General features: G+C 42.9%; 1 protein-coding gene across 2 annotated transcripts in view; it reads right to left on the bottom strand.

Annotated features, from left to right (window-relative positions):
• asrgl1 (asparaginase and isoaspartyl peptidase 1) overlaps positions 1–11,640 on the bottom strand; it is a 63,455-nt gene extending 51,815 nt beyond the window's left edge. The window contains exons 1-3 of one of the 2 annotated variants that reach the window (XM_039738372.1): positions 11,550–11,640; positions 6,566–6,765; positions 5,253–5,395 (exon numbers count right to left, since the gene is read on the bottom strand). In XM_039738372.1, the coding sequence (XP_039594306.1) occupies positions 5,253–5,395; positions 6,566–6,749 (327 nt within the window). In that variant the 5' untranslated portion in view covers positions 6,750–6,765; positions 11,550–11,640. Of the gene's footprint in view, positions 1–5,252; positions 5,396–6,565; positions 6,766–11,491 lie in introns of both variants that reach the window. The other variant, XM_039738371.1, reaches the window with a different exon arrangement.
• Between the last annotated feature and the right edge of the window lie 13,235 nt (positions 11,641–24,875).

The raw sequence follows: 24,875 nt of genomic DNA, 5'->3' as shown, positions 1-24,875 counted from the left end.
TTTCACTTGAAAAAAATACAAAAAATACCTTTAAAATTAAGACAAAGAAGTCTGTTCCATAAGCAGCAGTAAATGGTTATTAATCTAGAAAATGTCTGGAATACGGAAAAACCTGCTGTCACTGAGACCCTCCAGGGTCCAAATTTGACACTTATATTCTAACAGGTACCTTATTAGTATTTATACTGCAACTGTTTTGTTTCCTGTACTTGTGACTGTCATTAGCTCTGAGTCAGTACTAAAACGTGGTCAGGTATTCTTTAGTTTAAATATCCTGACCATGGAATGGATGTCATGTTTTAACCAGGGTGGGTTGCCTAACTTATGTTCCTTTTTTGAACTGTCCGTTTGTAGTAAAGTACTATTTTTTCAGACCCTGTGTTAGGTATTTATGTATTTCCTTGTTAATATTGTTCTGTTTATTTATTTATTACCTACTGCCTGTATGTAGGGCAGAGTGGTGGCTCTGAGGCTAGGGATCTGTGGCAGCAATCGGAAGGTTGCCAGTTCAAATCCCATAAATGACAGAAGGGTGAAGGGTAGAGAAGTGCAATTGCTTCATCCTGGGTATCATGTTAACCTGCAGCCAGTCCTGCAAGCAGGTCCTCCAACTTACAAGGAAAACTTGGGGGTTGGTGGCAGGACTGGCACTCCAGCCTCTGTAAAAAATCTCATACCATTCTAGTGTTGTGCTGAGGTGTCACCTGCTGCACTCAGGTCCCAATCCAGGTGGTTTGTCGTGCAGTGGGTGAGGCAACGCGCTCTCAACACATGCTCCCAACCTCACTCTCTCTCTCTGTATGTATGTCATGTTTTCCTGTGTTCTTTGAGTTTTGTGGGTGGAACCCTAAGAGGCAGGGCCACTCGATGACCCGATTGAAGGACTGGCCTCGGGGAGTTGATACCTCATTGTCGTTCAATACTCGAAATGAAAAAGACATTTTGTGTTTTCTGGTTCTGGTTTTATTGCTTTTGTTTTGTTTTTTTTTTGGTTACTGACTTCTGGAATGTGGCTTGGAATTGTTAATTGTGGGTTGCCTTTCCAGGCATACGTTTTTGTTTCTTTGTCATTTTGTATTCTACTTTGGCCGATTTAAAATAAATTCTTCATTTATAAAGATTCATTTGCTGGATGTGTCTGTCTACCCAGAGGTTTATCATTTCCGTTCCATAAAGAAGCATTTTTACATATAGGCTACTTTGGAACGTTTAAATTATTTTTTAACTGTGCAGCCAGATTTTCCATTTTTTTTCTTTTTTGGTCTGCGTGGGCCAAAGCCTACCTGTTCAGTTTGGGGTCAGGCTGCCTAGGGTGAGGCCTATTTTTGGGAAGCAAAGGAAGGCACTGACAGTATCATTTTTTTTGGGGATTCTCAGAAATATGACCTCACCCCTCTAGCACATCAGTACACAAAAATGTATTTACAAGAGCTCTCACACAATGAGACAACGAAAGAAAATATTTACACAATGTAGCCATCTCTTTCCAGGTTCCTATGGCATGTCAGGATTCAGCATGAGGCAAATGCATAAGAAAAGAAATTCCACACTCTCATAAAGTTAATTTTAAGCCTTTTAGGGTGGATGACGACTTTTGTCAACACAACGGTTTAAGCGCAGATGTTGACTAAAGTCGACATTCTGGACTGAGGGCGAAAAAAAGCCGTAAATGTCGATAAAACTCACGATTACGCCAAAGGTAGACCCTCTTTGCCAGGAAGACTGTTAGACTCGTTGACGTCAAATCCCTGCGTGCATGCAAGTAGCGTAAACAATGTCTAGAAGGGCACCGGCATCTGGCAACAGAGCTAAGCGAATACACAATGTAAAATACTCCGTGTGTATTATTTATTTATCTATTTATTGCACGTTATTGCTGAATTAGACTCTAACTTATCCAGTTCTTATTTTGATGCAAGTGTAGCTGACGCGCCTAAACAGACATAGATCTCTGGGAGGCAAGTTGACTACTGGGCTTCATCAAACGAGAGGCATGCTGGTGGTCACTACGGATTACCACAGTAGTTAGGGCTGCTGCTTCTCAACTATAAATTTGTGGGTTTGAGTCTCCACTTGGGCTAATAGTATGATGTGCAGCGCTGAACTGGTCAGAAACTGGATGGACAAACACTCTTAAAAAATAAAGGAGCGGAGTAGTTCCTCAGAGCAAGGGGAACCATTATGTTTCCCAAAACATACAGCCACTTGAAGGTTCCAGACAGAACCTGTATTTATTTTGATCTGTAACAGGCTCTATACAGTGAATAACCATAATTACATGGTAACAGATTTGTGAAATACCAATGACTCATGATTTTTTAAACGACTCTTGCTGCATACAATCACACAAGTAAAGTCTAGGTTTTTTAAAATTTGTTAGTGTGCTACACAGCCTACTATACATTAAAGATTTTTTGCTTTGTTTCGACATATTACAAAGATTTTCAAAGCACAAAGAACCTATCCCAGAATCAAATGGTGCTTTGTGAAGCAATAGTTCTACAAAGAACCACACAACCCAGTAAAGAACCATAAAGTGCCTGTGGAAGAATGAGTTTAGGGTAAAATAGAATTTATCTTAAAGAAATAGCATAATGGGTTAATAAATGTCAGAAACCTGTTCCGGCATATCAGGACACCAGAAAATGGTCAGGTGAAAAAATACAGACAAAGACGTGATACACATAATGCACTGAAAGATGACTAAGAGATGACAAAGAAATCAACAGATATCCTGTGAACAACCAGATTGGATATTTGTTGTAAACACAGACATTTCAAGGGTGATGGCTCAACCCAAAAGGAATTAGAAGAACCGGAATATAATAAAATAGACATTTAGTCATGTATTATTAATTTGGGTGTAAACCAACAAACCAACCAAAGTAAATGTATGCATTGATTCACACTGTTAGTATTATATTCTTTGTTTTATTAGCTAAATCAGTACTGAAAGAGCTAAACAATGTTTCTTGACCACAATTACATCAGACCCACACCAGAAACTGTGCTGCACCAGGCCAATAAGAAGAAAAAATAAATAAAAAGTAACGTCCACCTTCCCAGGTTGCTGGAGTGCTGCAAGTTGCTTTACATACATGAAGTACACTATCTACATTTAACAGCATAACTATTACTCTTAAATTCAGGGTATACAGCATCCTCTTGAATAAAACCCTTGGGTGCGTCCAGTGTCCGTGTGTGTGTGTGTCTTGTGTGAAGTGTGCATGCGCGGGGCCACACAGCACGTGTTCAGTCTCTTCCTGTGCATTCCCTGTGCAGAGAGATACACATACAGGCGTGCGCGAGTCACGCACACACACACACAGGCGCACGCGAGTCACGCACACACACAGGCGCGGGAGAGTCACGCACAAACACACACAGGCGCGCACGAGTCACGCACACACACACACACACACACACACAGGCGCGCACGAGTCACAAACACACACAGGCGCGGGAGAGTCACGCTCACACACACACACAGGCGCGCAAGTCACACACACACACAGGCGCGCAAGTCACGCACACACACACACACAGGCGCGCGTGAGTCACACACACACACACACAGGCGCACACGAGTCACACACACACACAGGCGCACACGAGTCACACACACACACACACACACACACACACAGGCAGGCATGCGCGAGTCTCTCTCTCTCTCTCTCTCACAGGCAGGCGCGAGTCTCACTCACACACACACAGGCAGGTGCGAGTCTCACTCACTCACTCACTCACACACACACACACACGCAGGCAGGCAGGCGCGAGTCTCACTCTCACACACACAGACACACACACAGACAGGCAGGCAGGCAGGCAGGCAGGCAGACAGGCGCAAGTCTCGCTCTCTCTCTCACACACTGGCACACGTGTGTCTCTCTCTCACACTCACACACACACACAGGCAGGCAGGCAGGCAGGCGCGACTGTCTGTCTGTCTGTCTGTGTCTCTCTCTCTCTCTCTCAGGCAGGCGCGAGTCTCACTCACACACACACAGGCAGGCGCGAGACTCACTCACTCACTCACACACACACACACACACACACACACACACACACACACACACACACGGGCAGGCAGGCAGGCGCAAGTCTCACTCTCACACACACACACACACACACACACACACACACACACAGACAGACAGACAAGCGCCAGGCAGGCAGGCGCGAGTCTTGCTCGCAGGCAGGCAGGCACGCGTGAGTGTCTCTCTCTCTCTCTCTCTCTCTCACACTCACTCTCTCTCTCTCTCTCTCTATCACACAGGCACGCGTGTGTGTCTCACAAACACACACACACACACACACACACACACACAGGCGCACACAGTCCGTGTGTGCGTCTTCTGGAGAAGTGCGCATGTGCGGGGCCACACAGCACGTGTTCAGTCTCTTCCTGTGCATTCCCTGTGCAGAGAGAGAGATAGACACACACACAAAGGTGCGCGCGAGACAGACACACACACGAGTCACACACACGCATACGTGAGACAAACAGGCGTGACCGACCGACCGACCGACCGACAGACAGACACACACACACACACAGGCGAGAGACACACACGCGAGAGACACACACGCAGGCCCGCAAGAGAGACACACACACACAGGCGCGCGCGTCCATTGTTGCAATGTTACTTTTCTTGGTTGTTTATTAAATTACAGATTTTTCAAATGTTCATTTTTTCCCCTGTGCTTAAAACTCATTAAAAAAAAAGTGTTTTTAGCGAGCGGGTCGTAAGGCTATAGCGCAAATTCTTGCAGTGTTAGTTTTCTCTGTTGTTCAAGGTTTTCTTAGTGTTATTCAATGTTTTTACATTTAGTTTACTATTACGCTGTGCTTTCTATGGTATAGGTAACTATATTTGTGCTTAAAAACTTAAAAAAATATATATTTACATACAGTTCATACAGTCTGGAATGGATTATGGTCATGAACCGAGGTTCCACTGTAGTCAATTTTGAGTCAGACAAAATTACAGGTATTTTATGGAAATACAAACCAGTATTACTGAGAGAGAAAATTAAAGGCACACAATACAGTGACGCATATTACAGCCACATACAAGGTCCCTTGCCATTTAATATAGACTGTTCCTACTAATGTTTATGCACTACTGTTCTAGCGCCCGTTATTTTAACGGGCTTAATGTCTAGTATAAATATAACATTCCAACCTTACATCACTAACTCAAAACAAGTATTACTCAACTACTCATACCTTTGTGTTTTCATACCTTTTCCATTACAAGTCTGGAGAGTGTAATGGGATTTGCAATTCTTCTGACTGCAGCAACGGCTCCACAATCCAGCGTTCTTCCATCAACTATAAGGGCATCCATTTCCACATCCTTCAACTCATTCAAAGCAGAACCACAGCCTACAGGTAAAGCATTAGTATATTTTCAGTGCAAACAAAAAATGGTGAGAGGGGAGCTTGATGTTTATTGAATGTCACATTAATAAGGCAATAAGGTATTGACCAGTGTGACAGATGGCTGGGACGCCCCTTCACCACATCTGCCAAGGGGACAAGGATGGTAAGCCCAGTATCTCAGCCTGGACACTAGGTGGCAGCAACCCTGGGTTGCAACGGTGCCTCCGACTCCCCCAGGGCTTCATGATGGTTGGAGTTCTGTGCAGCTCTATGAGGTTCGGCAGGCGCCGCAAGGGGGTGCTGCAACAGAAGCGGCTGGTCCCTTTTGGGCACTGGTTTCGCCACACCTGGAAGTGCAGCTGGAGACCAGCAATCAACCACCTGGAGCACTTCCGGGTACCTGATAAAAGGGAGCCAGAAACCACCACTCGAGAGCCAGGTTCGGGAGGAGAAGGACTAAGCTTGAGGAGGAGTGATGGTAGAAGAAAAAGAGAGAACTGTGTTGTGGGTCTCTGTTGTGCTTTGGGACTGTGTTGGGCTGTGGGACACGGGGAAGACGTGCCCCACGGCTGAAAAGAAAGTAAAGGTTTTCATTTTATACATGCCTCCGTGTCCACCTGTGTCGGGTCAGGTGCCTATATAGCGCCTCTATATTACACCAGGAAAAAAACTTGAAGAACTAAGTATACAGACAGTATATCACATTTCTATCTTTTAAATCAAAAGCAATATCTACTACATATTAAAATGTTAAGGCCTGTGTGTGTGTCTGGTCCCTATGAACAACCTGATTGGTCAGTTTGGGTTTGGTAACCCAATCAAAAGAGGAAGTGTGAGTTTCAGACACACAAGTAGGAGAACCAAAGGCTTGGGAGGCACACTGAGAGTTACTTTTAAAGACAAGAAGCATAAATGCAAATAGGATTCAAGCAAGGAGTCTCAATTTGCAAAGCTTGAGTAGCAGACTTTACAGGTAAGTGTCCATGAGAATGAATGCCGGTCAAGAGAGGTTCAGGCACACAAGGATACTAAGGAAAGGCGCTGAAGGCACGCGTGCGGCAAGAGTTATCTAATATTTTTACATCTGTTCTATCAGCTGTTCTTTAACGTAGCTAGTTATTAATAAAAGAGAAGAGTACAAATCAATACAACAAATGACCAGCAGGTAATTACCAGCGTTATAGATCGGATTGTTTTCCAGGTGAATCACGGCTGCTTCTGCTGCATCAAGAGCGCTGCCCCCTTGCTGAAGGACATGGTACCCAGCAAGTGCTGCTTCCTGGACTCCGAGTTTGCAAAGTTCTTCACATGTTAAAGCTGTACCTGCTCCCCCATGAACGACGACAACAGGAACCATTGCAAGAGGTTACTAACTGAAACGGAAATACATCTTATTTAGTTGGATGTTTTACATTACTAATGAATTTCAATATAGATACCGACAAACTGAATATTATACTTTTTAAAAACATTTTATGCAGTCGATGATGATGATGAATGAATGAATATTATGTAACAAGTGAACTTTAAAAAAAATAAAATGGAAATGTTACTGCTTTGCATAGATTTGTAATTTTCAATTCACAAATTATAATTAGTAGCATTCCATTTATGTTATATTTTAGCAGAACAAAGTTTAAAGATCTTTTTTTTATTTAAGTGTATAGCTTAACAAATCAGCTAATGGCCACTATTCTCATTTAGAACTGAGTACTAACACATACATACACTAACACTTGAACAAATCATTCAGCACACGTGTGTTAAGAAACACTGCTGGGACTCCTTTATACCAACAGCAACATGTCTGTATACTGGGACTGGGACCACCAACTCAGACATTTTCGCTTTGTAATTTTCTTGCTTTAAAGTCATTCTAGAGTGCATTCAGCCCATAGTGTTTGTGTATATATATTAATTCATATTTACATGGAAATTACTGATACCAATACAAATAAGTGAATAATCTTTAAGGGTGGCCCTTAATTTGTGTTTTGCAAAGTTAAATAATCGGTGTGCCAATTCCTTGGCAAGGCTGCCTCACAGTTTCGGAGTGCAGGGAGTTTCTCATGGACAGATTTTGTGGCAGCCTCTCCTAAAAACATAAACCCCAGTTCAAAATAGACCCTACAGTTATATGTCACACCTCTATTGCTACTCGTTTGCCTGTTCTTACATTTGCCAGCCATTTGAGATACGCCGTTCACGACTGCAATGCTCTGGCTCCCAGGAATATGGTCTACTACCTTCTGTTAGTCGCTCCATCAGACTTCACTCAGGTGCAACAGTAACTGTAGCTCATCTGTTGGGAGCGTCCCTCTCACCCCTGTCTGACCCAGCAGGAGGAGGAACTTGGTTCCCCGCCGCTGGTGGCAGAATAGAGCAAACATGCAAGTGGGAAAGCTTAAGAAGTTGTCAGTATTATCATTTCCGGCGCCGCATCTGAGTGGCAGCCTTTCCAGCAGCTCCGTATATGACTTTATCTTTTTACCTTTTTAATATTGTTTCTTTGTATCAGTATACTGCTGCTGGATTATGTGAAGTTCCCCTTGGGATTAATACAGTATCTATCTATCTATCTTTAAACATTATCCAGACAGCTAGTATAGCAATTCACAAAGCAGATTTTCCTGTAGTTCTGTGAAGCAGATGAAGATCAGTAGCACATCCGGTATGCGTGCCAGCATCCTGACAGACGTTACCTTGCTTTACTTGACACTTTTGGTAGTGACTCTTAAGTTTGAATCTCCTCTCTGATCAGCTCATTTGTCTGAACGCATATAGTTATACTTAGTTGTGGTGGTCCTGTTCCTGAAATGAATCTCCCTTATGTCAGGGTTCATGTGGTGGATGCTGAAACACGCTGCATCAGTGCCTGCACTCTAAACCGATGGGTGCAGGCAATTCCCATGGTTAATCCCATCCTGTTTTAGCATTAGTCTGCCTATCTCCTCCTGGGCCATTCACCAATGAAAACACTCTGGAACAATTCATCCCCCTGTTACTTTGTTTAGCTGTAGCCTGTTCCTGCCAGTCTGGCATTGTGCGGTCGTCCTGCAGAGGATGACGTAAAGGCTTATGTAAGCCCAAGCACAGTCACCTTTGCCAAGCCAAACCAGTCTGATTCCTGCTTCATCCCCAATGGCATAAATTTCAGATAATGAGTCAGTCCCACGTGGTTAGGAAGACATTGAAGCACAATAAAGTAAAACATCCTGAAACGCTATCTCATATTATGTTTGGCTTGTCTTGCTTACAAATAAAGGCATACACAACACTGATCAACTTATATGCTGGAAATCACTCTTTTTACACTCCACTATGCAAGGTTCTTTGCTCTCTACATTGGGTTTTATCTTAGACCGAATCACTGGCTGTGTACCATCTGTGCGTTGTCCCCGTACCCACATGGAAACTTCTCAGAGGGCAACATCCTACACCCACCCACATTACGCTCAATTGACACTCTGAACTAGCACAGTGTGTGCGCGTGTATCTGTGCACATGAGTGTGCCCTGTCAAGAACTAGTGCCAGCTTCATGCTGCCAGGACCCTATAGTTAAGAGGCCGACATTAAATCTGCAGCCTTGGGTTTCAAGGTCTGGTGCCTTCACCATAACATCACAATACCGGCCTTTCAGTGTTGCATCTCCTCAAACCTTCACAGGATCTAACTTAGCTTTAACTGTAGACATTGTAAGATACTTCATGCTTCAGTATTGCAAGCTCTTATGTTCACACGGATCGTTTCCACTACGGTCCTTGAGTAGGTGCCAAAACCATCTTAACATTCCATACAATTACTGGACTCAGGCAATCCAGGGCTCTGGTGCTACAAGGGAATATGGATGAGGCGAATACCCTAAACCAATTTTTGAAATGTTTTAATAGATTTTATGATAGGCAGCTTCACAGCGAGCACAAATCTAATATCAAGCTGACTGCATCACTTTGTAATTTGGAAAAACATTACAATAAACGTTTATTGAATTGGACGAGTTTGAACTCTTAGCGGTGTTGACGCGTTGCACTAGTTTAAACAAGTGAAAAATGTTCTGCTGCCGATTTTCGTTTGTACTCGGCATCTGTTGCTTCTCATTTAAGTGTCCAACAATACTCGGCCAGCACTGATGGACTCCACTTGCCCTGATCCTGCATGTCCATCATTGCAACAGTCTGGTGAAACCTTTCACCACGTTCATCACTGACTGCACCAAGATTAGACATCCAAGTGTGAATGAAGGATGGGAAACTTCAGCGACATGTTGCACTTCATTGTTTTGTATGCTTGTTGTCAAGTAGCCGACAAGAAAATTCAACAACTTCCTTAAATTAAAATGCCTCCTACACAATTTCCTCTGGCCTAACTAGCAGATCTTTAAACCACCAGTCAGAGATGACTTTTCTAATTTGTGGACCAAAAAATAAAAAATGCCATCCTTGGTCTTAGCATCAGTTATTTGTGGAAACGTCTGTCTCAGATATAGAAATCCTCCACCTTCCTCGTGCATTGCTTTCACAAAATTTTTCATCAGTCCAAGTTTTACATGAAGACAAGGCAACGAGGCAAAAATCTCTCTGCTGTGTCAACAAGTCGATTATGTGTCACACTTTTCTGCCTTTACAAAGCGGCCAGTTCTTTTTAATTTAATGAGACACTTTTAGCACGGCTGTCATGTTATCAAATGAAATAACAGGACTTGGGTGTATCTGAGCTGCATTTTAACTGGCAGTGTCACAATGTTTACATCAGCCAGTTCCAGTTGTTGCTGTACAGTACACTTACATGAGAACATTGCAAAAATAAGTAATTGCAATAAAACGGTACATGATACGAAAATTTAAAGGTGATTATTGAGGTCAGCAGACCAAAACCCATAAGATGCACCCAAAAGTGTTCAGGAGGCAAAATCTCCATTGTCCAGTGGTATCATAATTGACCAAACTAGGGTTATCAATGATTTGTAAAAAAATCAGAATAAACCAAAATCCCAGTCAGTCAATAGAACAAAGTGCAAACTCCACACAGAAACTGGTTGGAGTGAAATTGGCTGGGGTCTGACGTTAAAGCTGGTTATCTCTTGGCTCGTTTCTCATCTCACTTCTGTTTGGCTGCCATTTAATGAAGAAATAAATCAATTCAGAGGAATGCATCCTTCAAAACTGGGCTATTAAAAGTTAATCAGCAGCAAAAGTGGCTCACTAATTAAGAAGATGGTTAAACCGGAGTTGGACACCCCTGCCATACTGCAAAGGAGTATCCAAACTAAACTAAACCTTAGTCCACCGAGTTGAGAGGCAGCAGATCTAACCACCGAATGGCACCCTCGCTAAATCTATCAAAATAGAACAAAACAAAAACAAGTGCTTCGAAAAGGTTGGACATTAGCGCCACCAATGCTGCTTGGAATCAACAAGAGAAACCTTTCTTGGGGGTCCCCCATAGTTTCCACAATTGTTTCGTATTCTTATAAAGTGATCCCTGTAAAAAGCGGTACAAACATAAAAGCTGCATCTGAAAAGCATTCAGCACTAAAATGAGACACAAATGACAAAGTACCATTTTGCTTATTTCAAATTTAACACGCTAAAAAGTTGCGCTTGTTTCCACTTAACCCATGTTAACTTAATAATCACCGATGATGCCGTAACTTATGCAAACCCTTGTCCGGCGGCACTCCATCGCAAGGCACATTCACTCAAACTGGAGCCACCAACTAGCCAAACCGGCAGGATACTGACGGTGTCTCGTACACCTCAGAGTACAAGCGATGCTTATGGCAAGAAATGTGTTCAAGATATCTTTAAATGTTTTAAAGATATCTCTGAATGATAATTTGGCTTGCCATACGATGCTTGCAAATTGTTGCTTTTTTATTCTGAATGGAAATTTTCCAAGGATTCGTCAGGAAAGCTCCAAACGGTCACATAGGAAAGCGGGCTCAGTCGGCAATATTCACGTGCTATACTCTTCGTGTTCTCTAGCATTTCTAAAGTAGAGCTTCGGTTTGGCACCGTAGGGACGGACACTTCAATAAGCTTTATGTTCAATTAACACGAACTACGGCACAAGCATCATTGCAACTGCACAACACTCACTTCGTCGAGACCATTTTCCGTCAACAACGTTACCCCAGCACTGCCAATGCACACTTACAGTCCAAGCTTCCAGCCTCGGTGCGCAGAGATATTAATGATTTCCGGTGTTACATGGAAATTAGACCTCTGAATACGCGATTATTCAGATTTAGACATTCCATTGGGGCGGGGCATTTTTGATTGATGTTTAAAAGCCCACCCCTATACCGGAAAGAGGCCGGAGTTATTCTAATTTTGTTTCTCTTTTGGGCGGGGCAGTTTTAAATAGTATGCTCAAAATCCCTCCCTCTTCTAAGAAGGCGCGTCTGTTTTGTTAGCATGCTATGTGAGGGAGGAGTTTAATAGAACTGGCATTCCCACTGCGCCACCGTAGAACAATCAGTAATTCATTACTAAGCAGTTATCATAGACGCAGACTTTAAATGTTAACGACAAGCTTGAAATGCATAAAAACCAAAAAGCTCGTGTCCAATTGGTGTATTTGGAGGGCAACATCACGCATGCAGTTGGTAGCGGACATGAATGAATACCGTCAGGCTGCAGCCAAGTCCGGGAGGAAGTAAAGACAGCAGCTCACACTTGCGGAAGTTGCAAAGTGCCTAACAGCATATGTCATATTTTGCTTAAGACCCTGTTTACGGGGGGCATTAATATGCGTTTCCGGTGTTGACCACGTTAAAAAACGTAACTGCACTTGCGTTAAAAGTACGTTTTTGAACACTTTCTAAATGGGTTCCAGCCACTGAGAACGTATACGTATTTTCCATACACAAGCAGCATTACGTAGGCGGAAGCTGATTTAAATTTTGCGCGGGGGAGCTGACAGGGACTTGAATTTTCCGCGAGGAGTTTAACAGAGATGTCTAGCTGGGCACAAGGGAAGCAAACACCCGAGACGCATTTGAATTACGTATGTAAATGTAATTCGGCTAAATAATACTCGAAACAGTCCAAATCCAGAGCCACAGACACACCGTAATAAACACGATTCATAATATTGAGCAGTTCTCTCAACATCCAAAACAGGAATACATAAATGCACCTAAATAAATAAAATAACAATCATAATCAACTAAAGACCAATAGACTTCAGGCTAATCTGGAAAACATAAAACTCTACCCTGTGTCACTCCCTCCAGGTTTGCCCCTCCAGGGCCGTCTTAACAGCATTATAGGCCCCCAGGCAAAGCAGTGCATTGGGGCTCCTACCTACACAATCACTCAGCAAGTCACAAAATACATAGATTAGCATGGGGCCCCTATGCTCGTGTGGCCCCTGGGCAACTGCCCAGCGTGCCCATGTGTTAAGATGGCCCCGTGCCCCTCTGTCTCTTGCTTACTCTATCACCAGATCTTGTCATCTCTTACTTGGCCTTCCTGCTCTTCACCCTCCTACTGGAGCCCATCTTTCCGCTCTTCTTGTTGTCCTTGCGTCATCCATTTGCCATACATATCCTGCCATCTTCATTCTCGATACGCCTGTTTCACTCAGCTCCATTTGACCGGTCTTTTCTCTCAAATCTTCATTACTAATTGTTCTTGGCCATCTTATTCTCAAGCATCTTTGGTCAAACATGTACAGTCTTCTCTTAATTGTTTGGCTAAATGTCCAGCTTTCAGCTCCGTACAAGACTACCGGCACTACTAGTGCTTTGTAGACTCTTAATATTCTCCACAGTTTGATGTCTCTATGCCTCCAAAGTCCTCTTTCTAACTTAACAAATATACTTAAAAAGCACACACTGTGTTTAAATTCCTGTACTAAATCATTTTTATTAATGAAACTAACATTTCTACTCATGTTATTATTATCTTTAATTTTAAAAACAATTGGGATTTACAATTTTAAGATCTTACATTTTTTCTTTAGTTAAAGTTTCTGAAGTTTTTGTTTATGTAATAAAGATGAACCCAGGCCAGATATTCAAGTGGTTATGGTTGAAGAAGAAGAAGAAGAAGGGTAAACATTGACCTGCATAAAAGCTGAAAGCATTTTTACGCTGAGAATTTCGATATTTCTGGTCTTTCATTAAAAGCAGTTCAGAACTCTCCGTCTCTCTCGTCTCCAGCGCAGATGAACAGGTTGGTTGAGCTCATCACTACAGTCCAAGGAGCAAAGCACAAGATGGACCTCCAGAAGCCTGGCAGTGCCAAACACGCACACAGCAAGTTCTTTAAATGTTCCTGACTGGTTATTTGATAACATCTCAGAAAACATTCCAGGAATAGATAAAAAAAAAACGTTCAATTTCAACATTACGGTAACGATTCTGAGAAACGCTCGTGTAACCTTTGTAACCTTCAGATAATGTTGCAACAACCGTAAATTGTTTGCTGGGGAGGCACTTGTAAATTATAAGGGCTGGAAGTTCGGGGCAGCTGCGTGAATCGAGAAAACTGGTTGGTGTTGCAAGGCAGATGTAAAAGCTCCAAGACCTGTGGCCATTTTGTTATTACACTGTTTAATTGCCTCTTGAGCCAATGTCACATTACATGACCCTTATCAGAGGGGATGTCAGACTAGGTGACTGAAAACCCTGAAAATGGCACTGGAGTATGTCATTTTACCTGACTAAAAATCTCTGGGCAAGTCAAATGACTTTCCAGCAAACTTGATACATTTCTGAGGTATGCACTCCAACTGTCGATGCCAGAACTCTAGTGGGCCCACCCCACCTCCCCTCTGCTATGACTGTCAGCAGCAGTTCTTCATGGGGACCCTGCTACTCTAAGGGCCTACCCTACCCTACTCTGCTATGACTGTCGGCAGCGATTCTTCGAGGAGAAACCAGCTAAGACCATATGGTCATCATTGAATTTTGGTCTCAAAGACACTAAGAAAGGTAAGGCTGGGTTGTGAGAAAAATAAAGTCTAAGAAACTTTAATTTAAAGAGATTAATGAAGAGTGAAATGAACAGTGCCGTGCATATGAAACCAGGGATCCTCTTCCAGGCTTGACAAAGATAAGCAGTTCTACTCTGGGGACATGAGGGGGCGCTGTCTCTAACAGTGCCTTCTCTTTTTGGCACAGACCAGAAAAGATGCCCAGTGTGGGCACTCAAATCCGACCGTGACATCCCAATTAAGCCTCTGCCTTTAGACAGGGCGCTATGTGTGCGTGCACATGTATATTTGAATAAATTATGCATCTCAAGAACTACTGTGGCAGAAATTTTGTGAATTAATGGGCCTTGTCCCATGACTTAAACGAGCCAACTGACAAAATTTTAGTTAAATGAATCCATTTCAACAGCAGTTATCATCAAGCCAGTTCTGAAGGATATTGGGATAAGCACTGGAGCAAACTCAACCAAAAACAACAGGCCTGGTACCAGAAACAAAGCAAACACGAGGCAACTTGTTTGAAAAGACAAGTCACTTTTTTCCGAAGTTATTGTTGTACATACGTTTCCACTTGCACACTGTGACAGATGAACAGGTTTCCCAGCTGGTATGGACACCACTCCTTTAACTGGCAGATGGTCTTGATAAGAAACGCCAGGGAGGGAGTAATAACATCTCCTTTATATGCCAGGGCCTGGAGGTGCAAGGATGTTACAGCGGCTCTTATCAGGAATGGCTTCTTAACAACCAGTGAGCAGCACCCGGGAACCACATGGCACAGTACACTGGCTCCCTGTACACTGGGTGGCAGCATCCTGTCTGGCAAGTCCCAGTATGGGCACCAGCAGGGCAGCATGGGAGATGTGGTCCCATGGGCCTGCTCTGTCGAGTTTTGCTGGGACCACCAGGGGGAGCTTTTGGATAGTGATGATACAAGGACTTTAGTGGTCCTGCCTGACCCAGCAGTGTTTGTGGGGGGCAATAGATTAAGCACTGGAAATACACCCAGGTCCAGAGTGAAAGAGAGCCCTCCACACAGCTCAGGGAGAGCTGGAGTTGGGTGTAGAAGAAAGAGTGGAGGTGAAGAAACAGAAATGGAAGAACAAGTAGAGAAAGAGTCATGCTGTATTTTGAACAAAAGAGGGTTGTATGAAGATGTTATTCAAATAAAAAGCATTTTAGTTTAACTGGAACTGTTGTGGTGTAATTGTATCTAGGGGTCTGAGGATCAGTGGTGCCCCCTACAGGCCACAACACATTCAGACAACCTGCTTAAATCAACTTTTCTCTGTTTGTTGAACAATATAAAATCAGAAACTGAACTTAATTCAATGGCACATTTTTGATCCCATCACCAAACTTCCATTTGCATGGAAGTAACAATAAACCTCTGGATGTTCAGTGTCCAGTCAAAGTCTGAATAAGGTGGGTAATTGTGTACTATCCAGGACCCCTATGATGATATTGGGGCTCAACATGAGTCACCTACAAGTGGCATGGCAAAGTCACAAATCCCACAGTCCAAAGAAGCATTGTGTAAATGTCATTTGAACTCCATGGAATGGTCAGAGAAGGGGTGGGCATGTGCAGAGGTCACAGGTCCTCATGCAGGAAAGGGACTCAGTGGTTCACAGCTGCCATGGTGCAAAACGTAACCCATTGCATGCCCTGCTTTGTTGCTGACAGATGGTGGGATTGTCTCTGTGCCGCTTCATCTGTGTGGGTGTTTATGACAACCTAACTTACTGAGTGAAGCAGTCTGTGCTTTTACAGTGGGATGCAAAAGTTTGGGCAACCTTGTTAATAGTCATTATTTTCCTGTATAAATCGTTGGTTGTTACGATAAAAAATGTCAGTTAAATATATCATATAGGAGACACACACAGCGATATTTGAGAAGTGAAATGAAGTTTATTGGATTTACAGAAAGTGTGCAATAATTGTTCAAACAAAATCAGGCAGGTGCATAAATTTTTGTCATTTTATTGATTCCAAAACTTTTAGAACTAATTATTGGAACTCAAATTGGCTTGGTAAGCTCAGTGACCCCTGACCTACATACACAGGTGAATCCTATAATGAGAAAGAGTATTTAAGGGGGTCAATTGTAAGTTTCCCTCCTCCTTTAATTTTCTCTGAAGAGTAGCAACATGGGGGTCACAAAACAACTCTCAAATGACCTGAAGACAAAGATTGTTCACCATCATGGTTTAGGGAAGGATACAGAGAGCTGTCCCAGAGATTTAAGCTGTCTGTTTCCACAGTTAGGAACATATTGAGGAAATGGAAGACCACAGGCTCAGTTCAAGTTAAGGCTCGAAGTGGCAGACCAAGAAAGATTTCGGATAGACAGAAGCGACGAATGGTGACAGCAGTCAGAGTCGACCCACAGACCAGCACCAAAGACTTACAACATCATCTTGCAGCAGATGGAGTCACTGTGCATCACTCAACCATTCGGCGCACTTTACACAAGGAGATGCTGTATGCGAGAGTGATGCAGAGGAAGCACAAACAGAGCCGCTTGAGGTCTGCTCAAGCACATTTGGACAAGCCAGCTTCATTTTGGAATAAGGTGCTGTGGACTGATGAAACTAAAATTGAGTTATTTGGGCATAACAAGGGGCGTTATGCATGGAGGAAAAAGAACACAGCATTCCAAGAAAAACACCTGTTACCAACAGTAAAATATGGTGGTGGTTCCATCATGCTGTGGGGCTGTGTGGCCAGTGCAGGGACTGGGAATCTTGTCAAAGTTGAGGGACACATGGATTCCACTCCGTATCAGCAGATTCTGGAGACCAATGTCCAGGAATCAGTGACAAAGCTGAAGCTGCGCCGGGGCTGGATCTTTCAACAAGAGAACAACCCAAAACACTGCTCAAAATCCACTAAGGCATTCATGCAGAGGAACAAGTACAACGTTCTGGAATGGCCATCTCAGTCCCCAGACCTGAATATAATTGAAAATCTGTGGTGTGAGTTAAAGAGAGCTGTCCATGCTCGGAAGCCATCAAACCTGAATGAACTAGAGATGTTTTGTAAAGAGGAATGGTCCAAAATACCTTCAACCACAATCCAGACTCTCATTGGAACCTACAGGAAGCGTTTAGAGGCTGTAATTTCTGCAAAAGGCGGATCTACCAAATATTGATTTCATTTCTTTTTTGTGGTGCCCAAATTTATGCACCTGCCTGATTTTGTTTGAACAATTATTGCACACTTTCTGTAAATCCAATAAACTTCATTGACTTCAATGACTATTAATAAGGTTGCCCAAACTTTTGCATCCCACTGTAAATATTGGCATTGCCGTATGCCCTCTAAGTAGAACGCTAGTGCAGTCACCTTTTGTATTAAAACCTTTCTGCATGGCTCTCCATTGTGATCCACATCCCTTTTCATCAGCCAGTCGGTAAGGTTGTGTTTGTTTTCTCCATTTTGCAGATATGTATTAAAACATGCTAGCGCTCCTCATTCCTAGTGTTTTCCAATTAAGGTTTATATTTAGGGGCGGTGTGATTTTTTTTTTACTGTAATTACAGGTTTAATTTAATTACCATTATTATTTAGTACTGGGCCAATTAGCTTCCTTAGCAGGCACTGTCACACTGTAATGGTTGCCTGGGCCTTGTATTGCAGCATATCTTTATTTAGTGGCACACTGATGACTATTATTACTTTTAGAGTCATGCCGTATTGTTGTTGGTTATTATCACAAAGAATTTCTTTGGAAAATAAAAGAGATGCCCCGCTATTGCAAAACTGCATTTGTTTGGAATGTTGCTTCTGCCTTTTGTCTTAATAATAATGACACATTTTATTTAAGGCGCCTTTCATGACACTTAAGGTCACCTCATAGAGTAAAACAGGCCAGTAATAAGATCCGCAGTAATAAAACAGCAGTAAAGATTAAATCAATTAGTAAACTAACAATAAATAAACATTAATCAATAGTGGAATCGTCAGGAACTGAGCAATAATGGACAGCAGGGAGTAACAGATATCAAGTAGAACAGTTGACTCACAGTGCAAAGGCCTGTCGAGATTAAAGGGTCCTTAAAGCAGTTCTAAAGTTTGTAATGGAGTTCATGTTTTGGATGTGGGAGGCTAAAATGTTCCCGGGTTTGGCTGTAGAAACAGAAATGTTCCTGGCACCCATTGTACTGAGGTTAATAGCTGGGCCAGCCAGTAAACGTGAGACAAGGGAACAAACAGGAGGAGAAGGTTGGAGAGGGTCAGTGACGCAGCTAGGAGCCATAATAATAATAATAATACATTTTATTTATTTGTAGGCGCCTTTCTAAACAATCAAGGACACCGAACAATAGATAAAACACAGATTATAAACACAAGTATAATACAAAAGTTAAAATCAGATGGAGCAATTGTAATCAAAGAGAAAAAGCAGTCTTAAACAAATGAGTATTAAGTTTAGATTTGAAAAGTGAAAATGATTCAATATTTCTAAGCTCAGGTGGTAGTGAGTTCCAAAGCTGGGGAGCAGAGCATTCAGTTGTAGTGGTAAGACGGACGAAGGGGACAGTAAAGTGAACGGAGGAAGAGGATCTAAGGGTACAGGAGGGAACGGCAACATGGAGGAGGTCAGACAGATATGGAGGGGCAAGGCTGTGGATAGCCTTAAAAGTTAGTAGGAGAATTTAAAATTGAATTCAAAACTGAACTGGAAGCCAATGAAGCTGCTGCAAAACGGGAGTGATATGGTGAATAGAGGGGGTTCTAGTAATGATGCGGGCGGACGGCTGAATTCTGGACCAGTTGAAGCTTATAAAGAGATTTGTATGAAAAGACCAAAGAAAAGGGAATTGCAATAATCTAGACGAGAAGTGACAAGACTATGAACAAAGATAGCAGTGTTGTGGGGCGTGAGGGAGAGGCGAATACGATTAATGTTACGCAAGTGGAAATATGCAGATGTTATTGATGTGGGACTGAAAGGATAAAGTACTGTCAAGGATGACACCCAGACTCTTAACCTGTGGGGAAGGGGAGACAGAGGAATTATCAATAACAAATGAAAAATGATCAGTTTTGGATAACGGTGATTTTGTACCAATGAGGAGAATGAGTTCTGAAGTTGATCCGATAAGACACAGGGAGCCAATGGAGTCAAACAAGGTGAGGAGTATGAAAGTCCGCTAGCTTGGTGTGTGTGTGTGATTATCCTGGTGAGAGTTTTGAATGAGCTGTGATCATGTGAAGGAGTTTATTTGGGATTCCAGAATGAATGCCATTACAGAACCAACTAAGGCGTTGACTAACACTTCAGTGCTACGTTGTGTCAAGATGAGGTCAGGTCAGTTTGGGGAGTATGCACTATTAGGACAGGTTTATACTTGTGCGCGCACTATACGTAAATCTGGAAGATTCCACCAGGTGGCAGTGTGGGATATTATCACGGTGAGAACAGGTTTCGAGGACACCTTGCTGCAGTTAAAGGATGTTTAATGATTAAATCCATCAATCCAGGGATGCGCCTGTTCCCGCAAACATCGGGCACGAGACAGAAGCAATCCCTGGACGGGGCATCAGCTCATCACAAGGTGAACATAAGCACACGCATACACTGGCATCATTTTAGCATCACCAAATCCCCAAACCTTTATGTCTTTGGAAGGAAACCGGAGCACACTGTGGAAACCCACCAGGAAAACAAGCAAACTTCAGGCAGGGATCACAATGAACGTGACTCCCTGCGAGGCAGACCATGACGCCACAACATGTGTAATTATTATCAGTCTTCAATATTTAAATGAAGTTAACGATTTACCTGTAAAATGTAACATACATACTTTAATGGATTTCATCATGAAAGTGATATCAAGTATAAATCTAAGGATTCTAAATAGGCAGAGAGCTGGAGTATCATAAACGTAATGTGTTCTGTGTGGAGATTGCTGCTGTCATGTCAGGAGGAAGCCCCAGAAGTTCGTAGCGATTAACAACTTGGTCGGTTTTAAGATGACATTTACGACGGTCTACTTTAATGACAAAGTAAACTATGAGGTGTGACAGGCGCCTGGCGTCCATGCCCAGCCGGGACGCCCCTGCACACTGTATTCAGGGGGAGCAGCCGTGGACAGTGCAATACCTCCCCCTGGACGCTAGATGGCCGACCCCCTGGGCTGGTGTAGTGCCTCGGTTTCCCACAGGGCTCCCTGGGAATTGGAGTTGGGGGCAGTCCTGTTGGGTCCCGCAGGTACCGCCAGGGGGTGCTGTGTTTGGGACTCCTGAGCCCATGTGGGCAACAGCTTCACCACACCTGGAAGTGCCGCCGGATCTTGGTGATCAAACACCTCGAGCACTGACCTATAAAAGGGAGCCAGCAACCACCACTCATCGGCCAGTTGGGTGAAGGAGGACAAGGTTGTGAGGGAGGAGTGGTGGTGCCAGAGAAGAGAAGAGTGTTTGTGCTTGTGCTGTACTGGTGTTTGGGACTGTGTTGTGGCTGGGGGCAGTACGGGGAAGACGTGCCCTCCAGCTGAAGAATAATAAAAACCCTTTTATTTTACACGGGCCTCGCGTGTCCAATCTGTGTCGGGTAAGGCGCTATATAGTGCCTTTCACAGAGGTTAAAGTGGACATTTTGAGATTAAAGATGGAATTTCCACTTTAATCACAAAATACACCTTTCCACCATGTCCTTAATTTTTTTCTCTGTGCCTCAAACATGCTTCCGTACATTCTTGATGCTGTTGTGAAGGTGCAAAAAAAAAAAAAAACAGCACAGAAGATGGTACGTGAGAGCTTTAAAATGTATCGTGTCATTACAATGGGGAATATGCGATGCTTGAATATAAAAGCACCACGAATCCATTTGTATTTCGGCATTTTGCTCCACCACATCAAACCATTTATCAAACACCAAAGCGTGCACATCGATCCTGGAGGATCCTCAAAGCGGCTTTCTGTCACATGTAACCAGAGACTCTGACGTCACATTCCTACTTTTATCTTTTTATTCCTACTGCACACCCTGACTTTTTGCTGGTACTGCAACTCGCACACGCATTGCATTAATTTCTGAGGACGTGTTCAGAGGATGTGTCAAATGAATGCTGGGAATGCATGACAGCCATGATGCATGCATATATGCGTTCTGAGTGTGAAGTATAAAGAAGCCCTTACAGCACATTGCTGCACACACCAGACAACAAGACAGCTCAGGATCCTGGTTGGCAACTCTATAGGCAGTCCAATCCCCCCAAGGAAATGACCATCTATCTGCCGCAGCCAGATAGATAGATAGATAGATATGAAAGGTACTATATGATAGATAGATAGATAGATAGATAGATAGATATGAAAGGTACTATATGATAGATAGATAGATAGATAGATAGATAGATAGATAGATAGATAGATAGATAGATAGATAGATAGATAGATATGAAAGGTACTATATGATAGATAGATAGATAGATAGATAGATAGATAGATAGATAGATAGATAGATAGATAGATAGACAGATAGATAGATAGATAGATATGAAAGGTACTATATGATAGATAGATAGATAGATAGATAGATAGATAGATAGATAGATAGATAGATAGATAGATAGATAGATAGATAGATAGATAGATAGATAGATAATCCCAAGGGGAAATTCATTATGTGGGCATCTCCTTGGCCTGATCCACCCGATCGAGTCCTCAGCAATAAGGATCCTGTGTGCCAGATCACCTTTAGGAAATCACGCCACATGGCCGTAGCACCGTAACTGACGCTCCTTCACAATGCAAGTAATGTGACTCATTTGGGACCCGTGAGCAACCGCACGTTCAACTCAAAGTCAAACCAGTGGTACCCAAGCACTCTCCGAAGACACACAGTAGGGAGTCCAGTCTTCGTCTCAGGTCACTGGATAGCGTCCATGTCTCGCAACCATATAGCAAGACAGGAAGCACCAGGACTCTAAAGACTTGGACCTTCGTCCTTTTGCAGAGATATCAGGAGCACCACATACTCCTTTCCAGTGACCTCATGACCCCCAATGCTCTCCCAACCCATCTACTGACTTCATAGGAAGAGACCCCAGAGACAAGAATGTCACTGGAAAGGTAAGTAAACCTCTAAACTCAGTTGACACTCTCTTCACAGACAAACACACTGCTGATAGCTGCACCCAAGAGGTCATTAAAGGCCTGGATCTTGTTTTTTATACAGGACACTCGCAAGCCCAGACAATCAGACTCCTCACTCAGCCTCTTGAGAGCCCCGATCAGAGTCTCCATTGACTCCACGAAGATCACAGCATCATCAGCAAAGTCAAGATCAGTGAATATTTCTTCAGCCAAAAAGATGCCCCATAGTCGCTGGACCCCACAACCCTGCCCAACACCCAGTCCATGCAAGTATTGAACAGAGTAGGAGCAGAACACACCCCTGATGAACCCCAGAATTAACAATGAAAAACGCAGAGGTTGTGTCAAAGCAGGACAAATTCTACTGATATTCTGAATGTAGTAAAAGGCAGTCCAGGAGACATTTATATGCAGGGACAGGAGAAAGTGCTGTCCAGAATGCTTCTGCAACTAACTCTGGACTCTGTTGACCCCAATTTGGATTAAGGAGTTGTGATAATGGATGGTTGGACCCATTTAGCCTTGCACCTAAATGCAAGCACAGATATCCAGGCCACTAATGACAATTCTTGGTAATGATGTACCCTCCTTTGAGATCTATGCTCTGCAGAAGCCTAGGCACTCACCAACTCTCATGCGGTACAGTCTTTCTGCCAATGAACCTCCTGATAAAGAGCCACAGTGATCTTGTGACGAACAGTATAATCTACGAAGGACTGTCCAGCATTTCTTTCCAAGCCCCAGAGCACACTTGGGTGGGAATTGTTTCACCACATAGACCCTCTGTTTCTCATTTTTCTGTGCTTGAAATTAGTTGTCAGCATTTCGAGCATTCTGTGTGCCTACTGGCATAACTGGGGCAGCTAGGTAGTCTCTGAAGTCCCTCTCCCCTGTTGAAAAGGCTTCGAGCTATAAAAATAGAGCTGCATGAACAGCAGGGGTGGCATAATAACCAGCCGCCGCACACGGCTTTGATCTCTCAGAGGTGCACAGAACCTAACATACAGTGCTGGAAATCTGGACGTCTTACCAGCTATTAAGATATTCTTAATACTGTATAATCATAATAGAGTGTTTCTGGCATATCTATTGAGATTAAAAAATAGAACACTGAAATATATACTAAATGACTTTTAATTGGGGGAATCAAACCTCTAAATATGTCTGTTAGGCCCAGGGGACCAAGTCCTGAACTGATTGATCAGTCTATGATTGTCTACGTAAAGACTTCATGTGTGCTCCCTAATTTTATGTGGGGTATTCTTTTTCCATCTACTTCTGTTTTGTTTTCCCCCTGTCAAAGAATAAACAAAGAGTAAAAAAAAAAAAACGTTTGGGACAGCCTTCTGTATACTTGAACCCGGCTGCAAAATGGTAAATTGGTTGCACAATTGTGTACAGATTGGAGTGCAAAACAGAACTGACTTGGACGAGGCAAAGATGGTGGTTTTAATTTAAAGCTGAGAAAGACACATCATCTGGGCTGGGCCGGAAGTGACGTCATCAAACCCCGGGTCGGAATTGACATCATCAGCCCCAGGACCAGAAGTGAAGTCATCAGGTCCCCGGCCGGAAGTGATGTCGCCAGCCCCAGAACTGGAAGTTTCATTGTTGGGCACAGGATCAGAAGTGAAGTTGTCAATCCCAGAACCGGAAGTGATGTCATTGGCTCTAGGACCAGAAGTGACATCGTCAGACCCAAGACCGGAAGTGACATCATCAGGACCAGGCGGAATTTCCTGTAACTGGTCTGCAGTGGAAAGAGAGAAAGGATTAGTGCACTCCTCCACCCCTGGTCTGGCATGGAATTACCGTCATTTGAAGCATTTAGCTGCTTCCCATGCACACATGTGTGACGCCTGACATCCAAAAGATGTATGAGTTTAATTGACAATTGGAAATTGGTCCAAAATGGATGAATGTACCCTGTGATAGATTAAAACCTCATCCAGGGCTGTTCCTGATGGTACTACAGTAGGTTCTTACTCTTGTAATCTTGAATTGAGTTCAGTAGATTTGCTAATTTAAGCAAAGGATGCAAACATTAAGGAGCACATCAGGAGCTCCTAGATAGATAGATAGATAGATAGATAGATAGATAGATAGATAAAGGTACTATAAGATAGATAGATAGATAGATAGATAGATAGATAGATAGATAGATAGATAGATAGATAGATAGATAGATAGATAGATATGAAAGACACTATAAGATAGATAGATAGATAGATAGATAGATAGATAGATAGATAGATAGATAGATAGATAGATACTTTATTAATCCCAAGGGGAAATTCACATAATCCTAATAAACTACATTATAGAGACTTCTATTTTCTGTACTTGACAATTCTCTCAATAATTTACCAAAACCAAAACCAAAACCAAAAACCAATCCCAGCCAACACAGGGCGCAAAGCAGAGAGGACC

This window comes from Polypterus senegalus, chromosome 16 (assembly GCF_016835505.1).
Source record: "Polypterus senegalus isolate Bchr_013 chromosome 16, ASM1683550v1, whole genome shotgun sequence".
Classification (NCBI taxonomy): Eukaryota; Metazoa; Chordata; class Cladistia; order Polypteriformes; family Polypteridae; genus Polypterus; species Polypterus senegalus.
Note: the sequence above shows the minus strand (reverse complement) of the source record. Positions and strands in the feature narration are given on the sequence as shown.